The 14,343-nt window shown below is 27.1% G+C and overlaps 1 protein-coding gene across 5 annotated transcripts in view; it reads left to right on the top strand.

Annotated features, from left to right (window-relative positions):
- Nucleotides 1-14,337, top strand: part of Nak (Numb-associated kinase) — a 47,304-nt gene extending 32,967 nt beyond the window's left edge. For all 5 annotated transcript variants that reach the window (XM_014424033.3, XM_014424030.3, XM_067049838.1 and 2 more), the window contains 3 exons: nt 218-277; nt 9,247-9,435; nt 13,170-14,337. In XM_014424033.3, coding sequence (XP_014279519.1) covers nt 218-277; nt 9,247-9,435; nt 13,170-14,074 — 1,154 coding nt within the window. In that variant the 3' untranslated portion in view covers nt 14,075-14,337. The remainder of the gene's footprint in view (nt 1-217; nt 278-9,246; nt 9,436-13,169) is intronic.
- The last annotated feature ends 6 nt before the right edge of the window (nt 14,338-14,343 follow it).

Below are 14,343 nucleotides of genomic sequence, written 5' to 3'. Positions count from 1 at the left end.
ATCCCTGTGGGCTCTGGGGCCAACCCAGCCTTATAAATTGGGTCGAGCGTGATTCTCACCAAATCACCTCCTTGCACAACCGTTGATCCAGTAATAGTACTTCTACAATGTACTGCACTCTTAACCCTTCATGGGTTGCAGCGATACAGATTTTAATTTAATTCATTATTCACAATGCCTATTTCAAATTATATGAAAATGTTATTTATTTTTTTAGCATCAAGACAAAGCCTGAAAAGCAATAAAACTGCAACTAAAAGTTCATCTTCTTCTACAGGTAATGAATAAGTTAATATCAATTTTTTAGTTCGTTTTTAGATATGTACCGTTGGAGATTTAGTGTTAATAAAATTTTTTGTGCTACTTTTACAAGCTATTATGTATGATTAATCTTATATTGACGCTTTTAAAAATTATGTAATCGTTTTTTGAATAGTTATTTAAAGAAATTAAAAGCAAAAACAATAATAATGTAGGAACTTAAAAATAAAGAGTGTAGTGTTTATGAAACCATGTGCACTGTGACTGTATAATACTCCCAATTGTGAGTAGTCATTTTAGTGAAGTTTTTATTTGTCTTTTTATTTTTGGTTATTATGTTTGTTTAATTATGTCGAAGATGCCAGCTCATTTTGTGTTGAGTCTAGGTGTTTGGTTGCTACGTTCTATTGTTACTCATTGTCTTGTCTGTGCTTGTATGTTTGTTTGTTCAATTGTCATATTATCTCAATATAATCCCTAGTTAAGTTATTATTTTTATGGGTGATTCTTAAAAAAATTGAGATTATATGAAGGTGGCGGTGAGAGAGTTAATTATAGAGAAGATTAATTACATCCATATTACTCCCATTGATATTTTCATTAATCAAACAACTGGAGACATATTATTTGATAAAAGTTTTAGAAGAGGGAATTTAAACTTTTGAACTGTTCAACTCATTTATTTTGTTATTATTTCTAGTGAAATAACTTGACAATTTAATTTATTCTTTCAGGAAAAAATATTAGCTTTTTTGTTTGCCAATTACAATTACAAGAGTACACCTTCCTTATTAATTGTAAGTTAATCTGCTTCTAATTTAGATTAGCAATCGCTCTTGAAACTGAAAACACAATTTTCATAAAGAAGATACATGGGACGTTAATAATTTTTAAATCTGGAATTGGAAATTATCTATAATTGAGAACAGAGGTTTATCTGTTGGTTTTTTAAAAATCTTTTTATTGTTTACATGAATTAATCATGAATCATACATCTTGATAAATTTTTTAGAAACAGAGGTATTGGAAACATAATTTTTTGAGAAAGATGGTGATATTGCAATCGAATGTTACAACCTTCAATTAGTTCATTTAAGTGTAAAACATGAAAATCCAGTTTTTGTTCCTCTATGTATTTATTTATGTTGACAAACAGATGTGGTAATTGGTTAGAGAAATCAATAGTTGGTAAAGTCTAAAAATATTTTAAAATAAGATTTTTTGTTTGTTTTTAATCGTTCTTGTTTCGTTTTTTCTATTTATTGTTATTAAGTGCTTTAGTCTTATGATTTTGAAAGAAGTATAAATGCTCTTTCAATTCAAGCAGAATTTAATTTTAATATGGAAAATACATCAGAATTATTTAATAAACAAGTTTACAAGATAATCTCACAAAAATTCTGTAATAATATATAAAAGTAATTTATGCAAAAAAAAAGTTAAATATTTTATATTTCTGTTTACAATTGTATATTGAGTCGTTTTTATTTATTTTAACTATTTTGAAATGCTTTTCTTAAAAATAAATATAGCTTTATTTCTTTAATTAATGATGTATTTTTTGTGCATTTTTCAGTTGACTTTTTCAATATGTATCCACAAAATTGGTATCATAGGAAAAACTAGGTGTGCTCTGCTGGACAACTGTTCGTTCGTGTTTGGTCGACGGATATTAAATTTAAGACAGTATAATTTTATGTTAATAAAAATAATTCAATTTTGTTTAGGATTTGTTGTTCATAATTGTAAGCTCTATTCCCCTTTTTGGTAAATATTTTTTTAAACATTTACTAATCTTGAAAACAAAATATTTATTTCCTATATATATTGCTGATTTAGTAGTTTTTGAACTTTTTAGAGGAAACAAATAAAATATTCAATGAGATTTTGAGTTATTTCATTTTTTTTTTAATATAATAGGAGAGACTATGTTTTATTTCTTGTCAACTTCTGTTATATTTTTCTTTTTATGTCGACCATTACTGGGCAGCCCGTTGTCTATCACCAAAGGCATTGATGTTATGAAATTAAAAATTATGCATTGAATTTAGAAAAACAATTTTTTTACTATAAATTTATTACTATTTTTTAGTAATTTTACAATTACAACTACAATTTTATAAATAATAATATATAAATAATATTTTGTGCGGTAAACATTTTTTATTTATCTACTTGATTATTATTATAATTAGTGCATTAAAGGTTATAAACTTTTTTATTTTTTGCTATAATCATTCACAAAAAATTATAAATGTTTCCTTCTTTTTTTTTTTCTATTGTACTTATTCCATCAGCATAACAGAATTCCTTATGATCTTTCTCATTTTAGTCATTAGTGGGTAATATCGTTGATAGATAAGATCAAATTGTTGTCCTATAATAGTCTGTGGTTTGCTTGCTTCTTGGTTACTTGGCATCATCTTCTAAAATGTTCATTATTATTATAGTTACTAAGAATGTACCTTAATAGTTATTCAACTTTTCTGCCTGCACAGATATCTCATTGATAGTACTCCTCAGTTTTTTATTTGATTAATAATGATTACATTTCTAATCATATCTTGGTTTGGTAAAAAAATAACAAAACAATTTTTTTTAAAAGGACAAATAAAAACTTTCTATTATTATGACTACGTTTTTTTTAATTTTATGATGATTTGTCTTACCTAACTCATTTCTAACTATATCTTTACAATATTTAATGCACATAAATGATGCCTTATGTTTTTGGTAACTTCTAGTTTCCCATGTTTACGATGAAGTCTTTTTAAATTACATGATATCAATTGTAGACATATTGTTCACCGGTCCTTCCATTTACACAGCACTTCTATGCAATGTTGGATTTGCACGCTTTTATCCGTCTTCCATTTTATATCTCTTATAAAGATCAGATTTAAGTGCCTATAATATTTCTTTTCTAAAGCTATGAAAATTACTATAATCCTTTTAAAAAATGGTTACCCTTCTTTGTTTTGATTTAAAATTATAAATTAGTATTTTCACAGTATTTACTACAAATATTGTTAAACAAATCATAAAAATTTAAACTACAATTAAAAAACTTTTTTTTTTCCTTTGTTTAATACATTCAATGTAATATAGATCTAATTTAATTTTGAACAAATTTATGGGATATAATTTTCTATTTTCCCTTCAGAATGGTTCTTAATTCTAATAGCAATTGTTGTTAAGGTTGTCGCCTCTTTATTCTTTACAATAACTTTATTCATCCAATAGAAATAGGGTTCAGATCTGAACTATAATTTGAAAATTACAAACAACAAATTGACGTGGTTTTCAGGTATCATGAAAGAGTGACTACGTATTATTTTTTTTCTTCCAATAAAGTAACCTTCGTAGTGTTTATTTTGTTAAAAATGAAGTCAGAATCAAAATTATCTAGTTATTGTCAGTTTAATAAAAATTTTCAAAATTAAATTAATAAATTTATCATTAAAAACAAGAATATTTTCATCAATATCTTACACCAGCATTGCATTCTTTTACGTTATTTTAAATTGTAATGCATGAAGTGTAAATGAATGGGCAGGTGTATATTAAAAAAAAATACAAATTTCTTTTCTATGTATATGTCTGCCATTTGAAGAATATTTCTTTAAAATTTTATGAATGAAAAAAAACTTTCCCATTTATTATATAAATTTTTGAATTATTGTATTTAATTTCAATTTTTTGTGAAGCTTAAACTTTTTACCTTTTGAATGTCAACTTTTTTGAATAATTTTTTTTGTCAATATCTTTAGAAGCTGTTATGGAATTATGAATGTTTCAGCAATATTAAACAATCATTTCATATGTATGTTAGTTTAAATATATAATGTATATATTTAATACATACTTTCGACTTGTATAAAAATTTCTATTATTATAGACATTTTCTTTTGTAATAATTTATTAGAGATTACATGAGCATCGTTAATTTTGAAAATTATTTTGTTTAGCCATAAAGAAGGACGAATCAAAAATATATAATTAGTACTGAATTAAGGCGTATTTAATGATATATTTATGGCTAGATATATCTACATACACTTAATCATCACAATCATATAAGTTTGTATAAGCAAACAATTGACGATTATGACTGCTCATACCATATATTATTATCAGAGACCAAATATTTATGCAGTGATACCCCTACCCCTCAAAATAAACAAAGATTTAGCCAAAAAATGTATTATTTTTTATCTAATTTATTTTTTTAAAAACTCGTAATAGGAAAAGAAATTCATTTTTTTTTTTTCTGAAATCGTAGCAGTATAATAATGAAGTGTCGAGATGTGTAAGAAAAATTTGTGTGCACAAAATAAGTCTAATTATTATTAAAGTTTTATTCTACTAAATATATATTTGCATTATGGAAATAAAAATTATAAATAGATATTTCTTAGAAGCCTACAGGAACATAAAATTATAATCTGACTTTTTGGCTTTAAATCAAATATGAATGTTAAAAGAGGGATTTATTCAAATAGAATCCAAAAATTAATTTTTAATTAAATGAAAAAATTAGTCTAAAAATGGAATGTAAGCAAATTCACAGATTTTTTTATCTTCCAGCTCTGGACCAAAATAATACTTTAAAATGGGTATCTTGAATTAATCAAAACTATATGACTGTTTCTTTATATACTGATGATAATGGAACCAAATTACATGATAACATATAACCATAAGTAAATATAACGTGATGAAATTTATATTTAATTCACCTTGACCGGTCCGGAAAAACGTACCCTGATTAACAATAATCAAAATTCAAAATAATAATTTTAGAAAAAATGTCTTAAAAAAAACAGCAAATGTGGTGTGATCTATATTAAAAATAAATGATTGGATATGACTTTTATATTTCATATTTTACTGTATTAAAATTATATTTTTGAAATATTGCCTTCTTTACTGTGCTCGATTCAAGTCATTATTGTGTATTATGGAAATCAAATTATGTCTTAAATAAATTTAGTATCATTTTATATTATTTTAATCCTTGGAATAAAAAAAAATCACAAATTATTTTTAGAGTAGATTGAAGAAAAGAAATACTTTACTGTTGTAGTATTTTTATAACGTTTAGATTTTTATATTTCCAAGTATTGGTAGAAAGTTGTTTAAGACGATTGATTACTTGCTTAAATATGGTTTTGTGGAGTTTAAATAAGATATTGTTTTAGGAATGTTTTGTTTTTTGAATAATTAATTTCGGAGGCTAATTATATATGTGGTGAATACTTAATATTATAGTTTTTATGGTATTACGATTGGCCTCCCTGTTATATATTGGTATTATTTGCAGTAATTATCCTAGCAAAAGACATGAAAAAATTTATTACATGCTAAGTTTAGAGTTTGTTTATGGTAACAATATTTTCTTGCTATTGCTAGCTCTCATAGTTATAAAAAGGCCTAAACCTGATTCTGTTAGCTCACAAAATATTTTTTCATTTTGTATTTGCATATAAAGGTATATTTTTATGGTTAAAAATACATTTTAGGTATAAATTAGTACTTTATTATTGTAATTATTTTTAAATAGTTATTCCCATTGTAGTTTTAACTGCTTTTGAAAATGCCATGAAAAATCCTGACTGTTTCTAGTCTATTATGCTTTGTAAATAATACAAATGCAATTTCCAACTTTATGTTTAGAGTTTTATCTAGAAAAATATAATCAGGCTGTTAATTTAAAATCATAAAAAAAAAATGTGATTGATATATTAGCTAAAGAATGTATTCATGTACTTCCAGTAACTAGTCATTGTAAATTATATACTTGTGCTAAACAGAAGAGATGTTTTGCGTACGTTATATAATTAATGAAAAGTAAAATATTTTATTATGAATTTTTAGGTACTCAATTTAGTTGTAAGAATTCTATTAAGGGATATTAAGCTCATTCATGTATTGTATAATATTTCTTAGACGTGATTATTATGAAAACTTAATTCTGTTACCGATACTTTTCTCTGGTTTCTTTTTTGAAAAGGCTGTGCACATTACTTTAAATAGGATGGTAGACTACTCCTTTCAAAACATTTGTTTATCAATTTTTTCAATGGGCCAAAAATATGTTCAAGAATTAATGCTAGAATAAAATATTTATGTAGTTTCAATCTAGTTGAATATGAAAGGAATTTCAGTATTAGAATATTTTTTTTTTGTTAAAAGAATTATTTGTAAGTTTATTACTGACATATCATTTACTAGTTTCTTGTCGGTATATGGTTAAGAGGTATTTAGAATGTTGTATCAGATATACGTTATAAGAATTACCGAGTTTTAGTTAATTATTGTAATTATATTAGATATATTAAAATTTATACTCATGATTTATTATATCAATATGTATAAATATTCTTCCATTGTTTACTATTATCCTATTACTGAAATTCTTAAAAAATAAAAATCTGTAAAGAAAATGTATTGATTAAATCAACATTTACCAGGGAAAAAAAATTGCATAATTTTTTAATTATAGGTAATTTTTATTCTATATTATAAAACGTGTAATCAGTAAACATTTTGTAAATTTAAGAGGATTGTTGATTCGAAGTTTTGAATAGTTAAAGTAAGAGACAACAGTAAAAATGAAAATTTTAAGTATTTTCTAATTTTAATCTTTTTGCTGCAGTTAATTAATAAATTCAAACAGACATACTGTGATGAAAAATGAGGTATAAAGAAATCTTAAATTGATACTTCTGTCATCAGATAATTTAAATTTTTGAGCTGGATGGTGTTCAGTTTTTAAAACAGCTTATGAGAATTCATTTTAAATGAAAGATGGTCCAGGTGCAGTTAAATAAAAACTCAAATAATGAGTAAATAGCTAACGTTTTGCCTCCTGTTGCAGGGCTTCATTAAGGCTAAAAAAAAAAGATGCAAACACTTAAGGGCTGATGAAGTGTACAACGTGGAGTGAAACCTTGGCTCAATATAAATAATTTTATCACTATTTGAGTTTTTATTTGACATTACACACGGTCAATTAGTGATCTTCCAGAATTCATTTTAAGTTCTTCAAATGAATATAATTTTTCAATCTGAAAATTATTGTAGTTTTTATTTAAAGATATTAGTCTATATCGTCGGCTTACAAATGAAACATATTAAGTCAAGATTTTCTAGTTTTGATTTATTTGGTTTTTCCAGTCTAAAATGTTAAAAAGATTAAAATCCAAAGAATTTATTAATTATCATAAAAATCTGTTTATAAAAAGTAAAATTTCTATTTCCATAACATTAAAAAAAATTTTTTTCTTATAAAAAATTTCAAAACTTCAATTTTTGACTTAGTGTATTTCACTTGTAAACCTACGATATTTCTGCCTTTCTCATTAATAATTTATTAAACATTATCCATTGGTTTAAAAAACACATTATAATTTAAGATTAATCTGATGGTGGAATTAGAACACAAACAATTTCATTTCTCTGAATTCTTTCTTATTATAATGATTTATGTAACTATTATATTATTAAAACCTTAAATTACATCATAATGCTTCGTAAAATACATTTATACCTTTCATTGTACATGTGCATTTTGAACATGTCTGGAACGAGAAGTATTAATAAAGAGTTTTGTCCTTAGAAGTCTTTTTACTCTGCAGCTTAAAGGTTAAAGGATCTTTGTAGCACAAGTTTTTCACCTTAATTACCAGCTGATTCATTTTAAAAAATGTTCAGGTGATTCTCTCTTTTTAATTTTTCTTCTAAAAATACTATTTTTTACCATTTAATTGTGCATACTTTTGTCTCTATTATTTTTGGAGTTATATAGTTTATTTTCAATTTGATTTAATTTTGCTGATGGTTCTAAATCATTTAATTAGTGGCTGTGTCAGGAAATTTGATATTTATTTTCTTGTCAGAGCGAAGCTGTATTTAAAGTTGATTTAAGTGTGATAAAGTATTAGATTTTTATTTTTTTTTAATGTTACTAATTATAGATAGCCATTTTTGTGTTCAAAATTCTCTTAATTAATTTAATCATCTGTTCTTTTAATATTTTGTTTCTTTTTATCTTTGCTTCAATATAAATCCTGACTACTATATTTTCAAAATAATTGTTAGTGTCGTATTATTGTTTTTTATGTTTATTTTTATCGAATGATAAGTTCAGTTGGTGCTGTTCTTACGGGTTAAGTGAAGCTGTTCTTTGAACGAACCAATAAAATTTGACTATTGTCTGTAAGAACAGCCATTAATATTATGAAAATTATATTATTCTTCAAGTTTTAATTATAATTATTTTATTATTTCTTTACCTGTGAATCATGTTAAATATAGAAAAAATAAATGGCTGTTTTAGAAATGAACATTGGGATTTCAATGTTGAAAATTTTATAATGGTACTTAAGTAATGATTGAAGAATTTATTATAATCGTAAGAAAAAGAAAAGATTTCAGACAATATTGTTTTACCTCCATAATCTCTTAGTGCTACTTATAAATATATATCTGTGTATTTATTCAGTTTAGTCTTATTTTATTAGAATTGTCAAATATGTTAATTTGAAAAATTGTTATTGTCGTAGAATTGTATTCTATTTCAAATATCAGTCCTTTATTTTGTGAATACAGCCATGAGTTATGAGATGATGTTATTATTTATATTGTTTCATTATCATCTACTCAGTTTCAATATTCATATTCATTGTCTTTTAATTTTATTTTGTCTGGTCAAGTATTGATTGATTGTACATCTGATAAATTTTAAGAAGTAATGTGCACAAAACATTTTAAAAAGTTTTAATATGCATTGTAAAGTGGCTGTATAAATAAAATAATAAAGACTGGTGTTTGAAAACTTTTTTTTATTGTTTACCTTTTTCCTTCATGTCTGCTGATTTTATCTAAAATATTCATTTTTCTATCTACTCCCTATTTTAAAAAAATGTTTTTTTTTTAATTTTATTTTAACTAGTTTAATTATTCAATAATGAAATTTAACAGGATTTGACATTAAAGTAAAGGATTGGAGAGAATATGTTCCAGTCGAGGACGCATTATTGCGGGAAAACCTATCCCCAGATGCTACAGTTATTAATCCCCTCCAGTTTGTCAAAATCCCGTTACAGGACAGGTCCAAGTATGAAAAGTTAACTTTTAATTTGGAAGATATTTCTTCAGATGAAGAAACAGGTATGAGATTCTTTAATATCCATTTACAATACTCATTAAGTGTTTATTACCAAAATGCATGTGATGGTTTGGAATTTGACAATCTGGTACTTTGTCAGAAATTGATTAGTAGCCGGTACAATAAAATATGATTTGATAATCTTATTGATAAAATAAAGTGTCAGTTACTTTCATTCCTAACTTGACACCGCTGTGAGGATTTGGGTCGTCTATTCAAACTCTTTCTTGTTATTTCTGAAAATGTTACATTTTTACACATACTGGCAGATTCCGTTTTACGTACTGAATTATTCTTATTTAAAATATTGTTTTTTCAACTTTAAAAATTTTATGAAATCACCAGTCACCAACTACTGACCACCTTTGCTCCAGTTGTGGATCACAATTTAATTTTATTTACCAGTAAATAAAAATATAAGTTTATATTTATAAAAATATAAATTACCTGTCTATATTATATTTTCATTATAGTATACACTTAACATGGTAAAAGTGTGTTTTGTTAAGTAAAAAAATGTATTTCCATATTTTGAGGCACTTATATAAAATAGATTATAGGAAAGCCTGAAAAACGTTTTAAGATAAACACAATTTTGTTTTATTTTACATGCAGAAAAATTATTTTGAATCACAAAACATAAAAAATAGAATGATTAATATCTTCGCTTAGCAAACATTGAAATTTTCAAATTTATTTCACAAGTAACACAAAATTGTTTCTCTTTGTACTCCTCAATACAGTTGGTTTCAAAATTTACATAATTTGGCCCCTTTAAATTATTGGAGCTAGTGGAAAAATAACTTTGTATTCATGTTACAAACGTTTCCTTAGATATGAAACTTCAATATGATTTCAAATAATTTTTATAACTTTTCTGTTATAATAAAGTTGTTTGTTACTCCCTTAATCCATTGAAAATTTCACCAAAACTAAGTCATGTTTTTGTGTTTCTCTCAAAAGCTCTTGTGAAGAGATCATCTAATTCAAAATCTTCCAATGAGTTTTCTTCATCCTCCAATGAAAGATTATCTTCTTCAGTAGATAAAAATTCTATCATTGCTCTTTTCCTTTTTAATACTTTTTGCTGACCATCTGTTTGTCTCTTTTCCTTCTTGTTATCTCACTCACTGTTGGGCGCTACAGTCCTTGTAGGACCTGGGCCTCTGCCACCATTCTTTCCCATGCCTCGCAGTCTCCAGCGAGACTCCTCCAATTCTTAACTCCCATTCATCTCAAATCATCCAGCCACCGACGCCTGGGTCTGGCCGTTTTCCTTTTTCCGCCTGGTGCACCATTTAGCATCCTTTTAGGTAGCCTGCAAGGCTCCATCCTTTTCACATGTCCCAACCATCTTAGCCTGCTCTTCTTAATAGCACAGAGGATATCAGGCTCTCCTTACAATTTCTTTATTTTGTCATTGCTTCTGATTCTCCACCTGTGCTCCTCTTTAACGGCTCCAAAGATCTTTCTTAGGACTCTTCCCTCCCAAACCAGTAGAGCTCTTCTATTTTCCTTGGTTAGAGGCCATGTCTCACTGCCATACATTACCACTGGCCTAATTATTGTTTTGTACAACAAAAGCTTTGCTTTCCTGGAAAGACTTTTGTATCGGAGTGGTTTTGGTTCTCCCTGTGATGACTACATCATCCGCATAAGCCATGTGTTGTGTGAGCCTATTGTAAATGGTGCCACCCGGGTTTGTCCTTATTTTTCTAATGGCAACTTCTAGGACGAGGGTGAACAGTACTGCTGATAATGGGTCTTCTTATCTTAAGCCACTGTTAACCCTAAAGCTATTAGAGATGCCCACTCGAGTTTTCACCTTCATCTGTTTGTCTCTTTTCCATCTTGTTATAAATGTATTAAATACTATATTAAAAATTTTGATTAATAACTAAAGGAGACAGAAGGAAAAATAGAGGCAGGTTCGATTGAAAAAAAAAAAAAACTGTGCCCTCCTGATTGTAAGTATATGTTTACAACTTTGTCCTTAGTTAATCCTTTGTATTATTAACAGGATAAAAGTTAATATTTGTTATTCCCACCTTAAGAAACCTAAACATGTATTTTTATAGCAACAGAAAAATAATAATATTTTGTTCCAAATTCTCCCCTCCACCATTCTGGTCTTGGATTTTTTTGTTCAAACAAAAAAACATGATGATTTGAACAAGCAATCTGCTCAAAATTTGAGGATGTAAGTTAGATGGTAAGTGAAAGTTGTGATGCGTGCACCAGATTTTTTTTGTAAGTTATGTCAGCCAAACAACAGACTCAGCAAACAAATAGATTTCCCTTATGATTAAATATATTCTTTAATTTATTTCTTTTTATAAAATAGTTCATTTGCAAATTCATCTCAATCCGTGGTTCACATTTTAATTTTTATATCTAAGTAGCATGAGGAATATAGTTCTTTCCTGTTTATTGAACTTTTGCTACGTTGCACACCTCATTGATCTCATTTATAACATCTTCCTCAGTATATTTTTTTGACATCTAAAATAGAAAATGATAATTTTTTTATACCAGTGTACCAATGTTTCGACCATTACTTTTCTCTAGTATCCCACCAGATACTCAAGAGAATTGATATTTGAATGCCAATGTAAGAGCCCAATGACCAACAAACGGGCATTCAAACGTCAGGAAGATTTATGTATTCCTTAAAATCGTTAAGTTTATTAAAGTTTTTATTATGTCACCAGACTTAACAAAACTTTTTTGGTTAATATTCAGATGTCAAAAAGATTTATGTTTTTCTTAAATTTCCCTTGATTAAAATTGCTTTACTATTTGTTATATTTGAAAGAAGAAAAAAATTGAGATGCTGAGGGGTGCAAGTGACAATTTCATTTATAAAAAATTATTTTGTTATCTGCCTGTGCCTGAACCAAATTAACGTGTGTATATTAACAAAATTTGGTCAGGGCTCAAGTAAATAGCTAAGAAAACTTTTATTCTCAAAATTATCACTTCCACCTCTTGGCTTCTCATACATACAATTCAATTGTAATTCCTTGGAAATCTATTTTTTACTATATACAGAGTGTCCATTATAAATCGGCTAATATACTTTTCCCAACCAAATGGAGGATATTATAAAAAAAAAAAATGCTAGTGAAAAAAGTTTTAGTCTACTTCCATATTTTCAGCAACTACAATTTCTTTTTAACTATGACCAGACACTTGTCCAGTTATGCCCAAAGGAAAAGCAAACCATCTCATTAAATAACATCTACTTTCTTATTATTGTTGTTACTATAGTCAATGTTTCAATAAAAAATTTTAATTCATAAAATCAATGTCCATTTCATAATTATGAAAAAATACTAGTTTTAATAGGATAAAAAGAATACATAGTGATATCGATGTACAGTGGTAACAAAATGGTGTTAAATATTTAATTTAGAAGATATTGAAATGTATTTTGCTTGGTCTTTCATAACTTATTAGCAACAATTATAATGTGAGCATTAAAAAGTAGGTGTTACATGTAAACCTTAAGTTTTCACCAGACATGTAGCATCTTAATTAAATAGCAATAGCAGTTGGTGAAGCTATCGATGTAGACCTACAATATTTCTCTCTGGTATTTTTGGATTAGTCATCCATTCGAGCCAATTTATATCAGACATCCTTTATATAAAACTTGTAATTTATATTATTATTAATGTTTTTAATTTTAAAGTAACATGTTCAGAAAAATGACATGCATGTTTATTTGTTTTAGGTAGTACAAGAAAAAAAAAATTAAAGTTCAAACAAAGGACAAAAAATACAAGTAATTCAGATGATTCAATCGGTTCTGCTACTGACTTGCAAACTAGAGAAATGGAAGATGTATCAGGTAATGTTGAAGAAACAGAAACTATTAATGAAAGCATTTTGACTTGTGGCTCATCCGCTTATCATGCAGAAACAGAGAGCATGGCTAGGGAAGAAATTATTCTGAAAAATAAACCAAAGTTATTGGAAGAGCAAGACTGTTTTGTCGGTCATAGCTATGGAGAAAAACCTCTACTGGCAGATGACGAGTTGGATATATCTGATTCGCCAACACTAGAAGTTGAAGATGTCTTTGCAATGGCCCCTTTTTCAAAAGTTGAAAAACCTAAAAAACACAGACCAAATGAAAATATCAGAAGAGAAAAAGAATATCCTCAACCAGTAGTCAATAAGGATATGTTTGGGGCAGCTCCGTTCAATACTAATCCTTTTATTACTGAAAAACAAGAATTTACTGATTCCGACTTTGAAACTAAAGATTTCATTTCATTTAATGATCAGAGCAAGGTTACAGTATTTGAGAAACCGGATGTTTCACCTTCGGATGATAATTTTAATAATTTCATTTTAGCCGACAATTTGAGAAAAAAAACCAAACCCTCAGAGGTGTCAAAATATAATTTGATCGATGAGGCAAAACTTAGATCGAGGGTTAGTAAGCATTCCAATTCCAAGAAGGTAAAAGTGAAACCTCTGGCAGCAGGTTTGTACAATATGAGTTTCGAGGACTACGTTGATGAGAAAGAAGTACTTGAGACATTTGTACCTTATGAAGTGGTAAGAGGGGAACAGTCGACTCAGCCAGATTCGTATGGAAGTCTGAAACGAAGGAGTAATCCTTTCTCTTGAGTTTTGTTTCGAAAGTATAAGGTATTACCCCATGAATAAAAAGTAAAGTAAAGGTACTGCCCTATGAATAAAGTAATGTAAAGTATAAAGTATTGTCCCATGAATAAAGTAAAGTATAAGGTATTGCCCCATGAATAAAGTAAAGTATAAGGTATTGCCCCATGAATAAATTAGGCCTTATCATTTGGTGCTAGTTTAAAGATATAAAACAAATTGCAAATTTTATATCACAAACAATCACATTTCTTGTTACTGTTGATTTATTTTAT

The sequence above is a fragment of the Halyomorpha halys genome, unplaced genomic scaffold, assembly GCF_000696795.3.
Source record: "Halyomorpha halys isolate HHAL.00 unplaced genomic scaffold, Hhal_1.1 Scaffold450.1, whole genome shotgun sequence".
Lineage (NCBI taxonomy): Eukaryota > Metazoa > Arthropoda > Insecta > Hemiptera > Pentatomidae > Halyomorpha > Halyomorpha halys.
The sequence above is the reverse complement of the archived record's forward strand: the minus strand, read 5'-3'. Positions and strand labels throughout refer to the sequence as shown.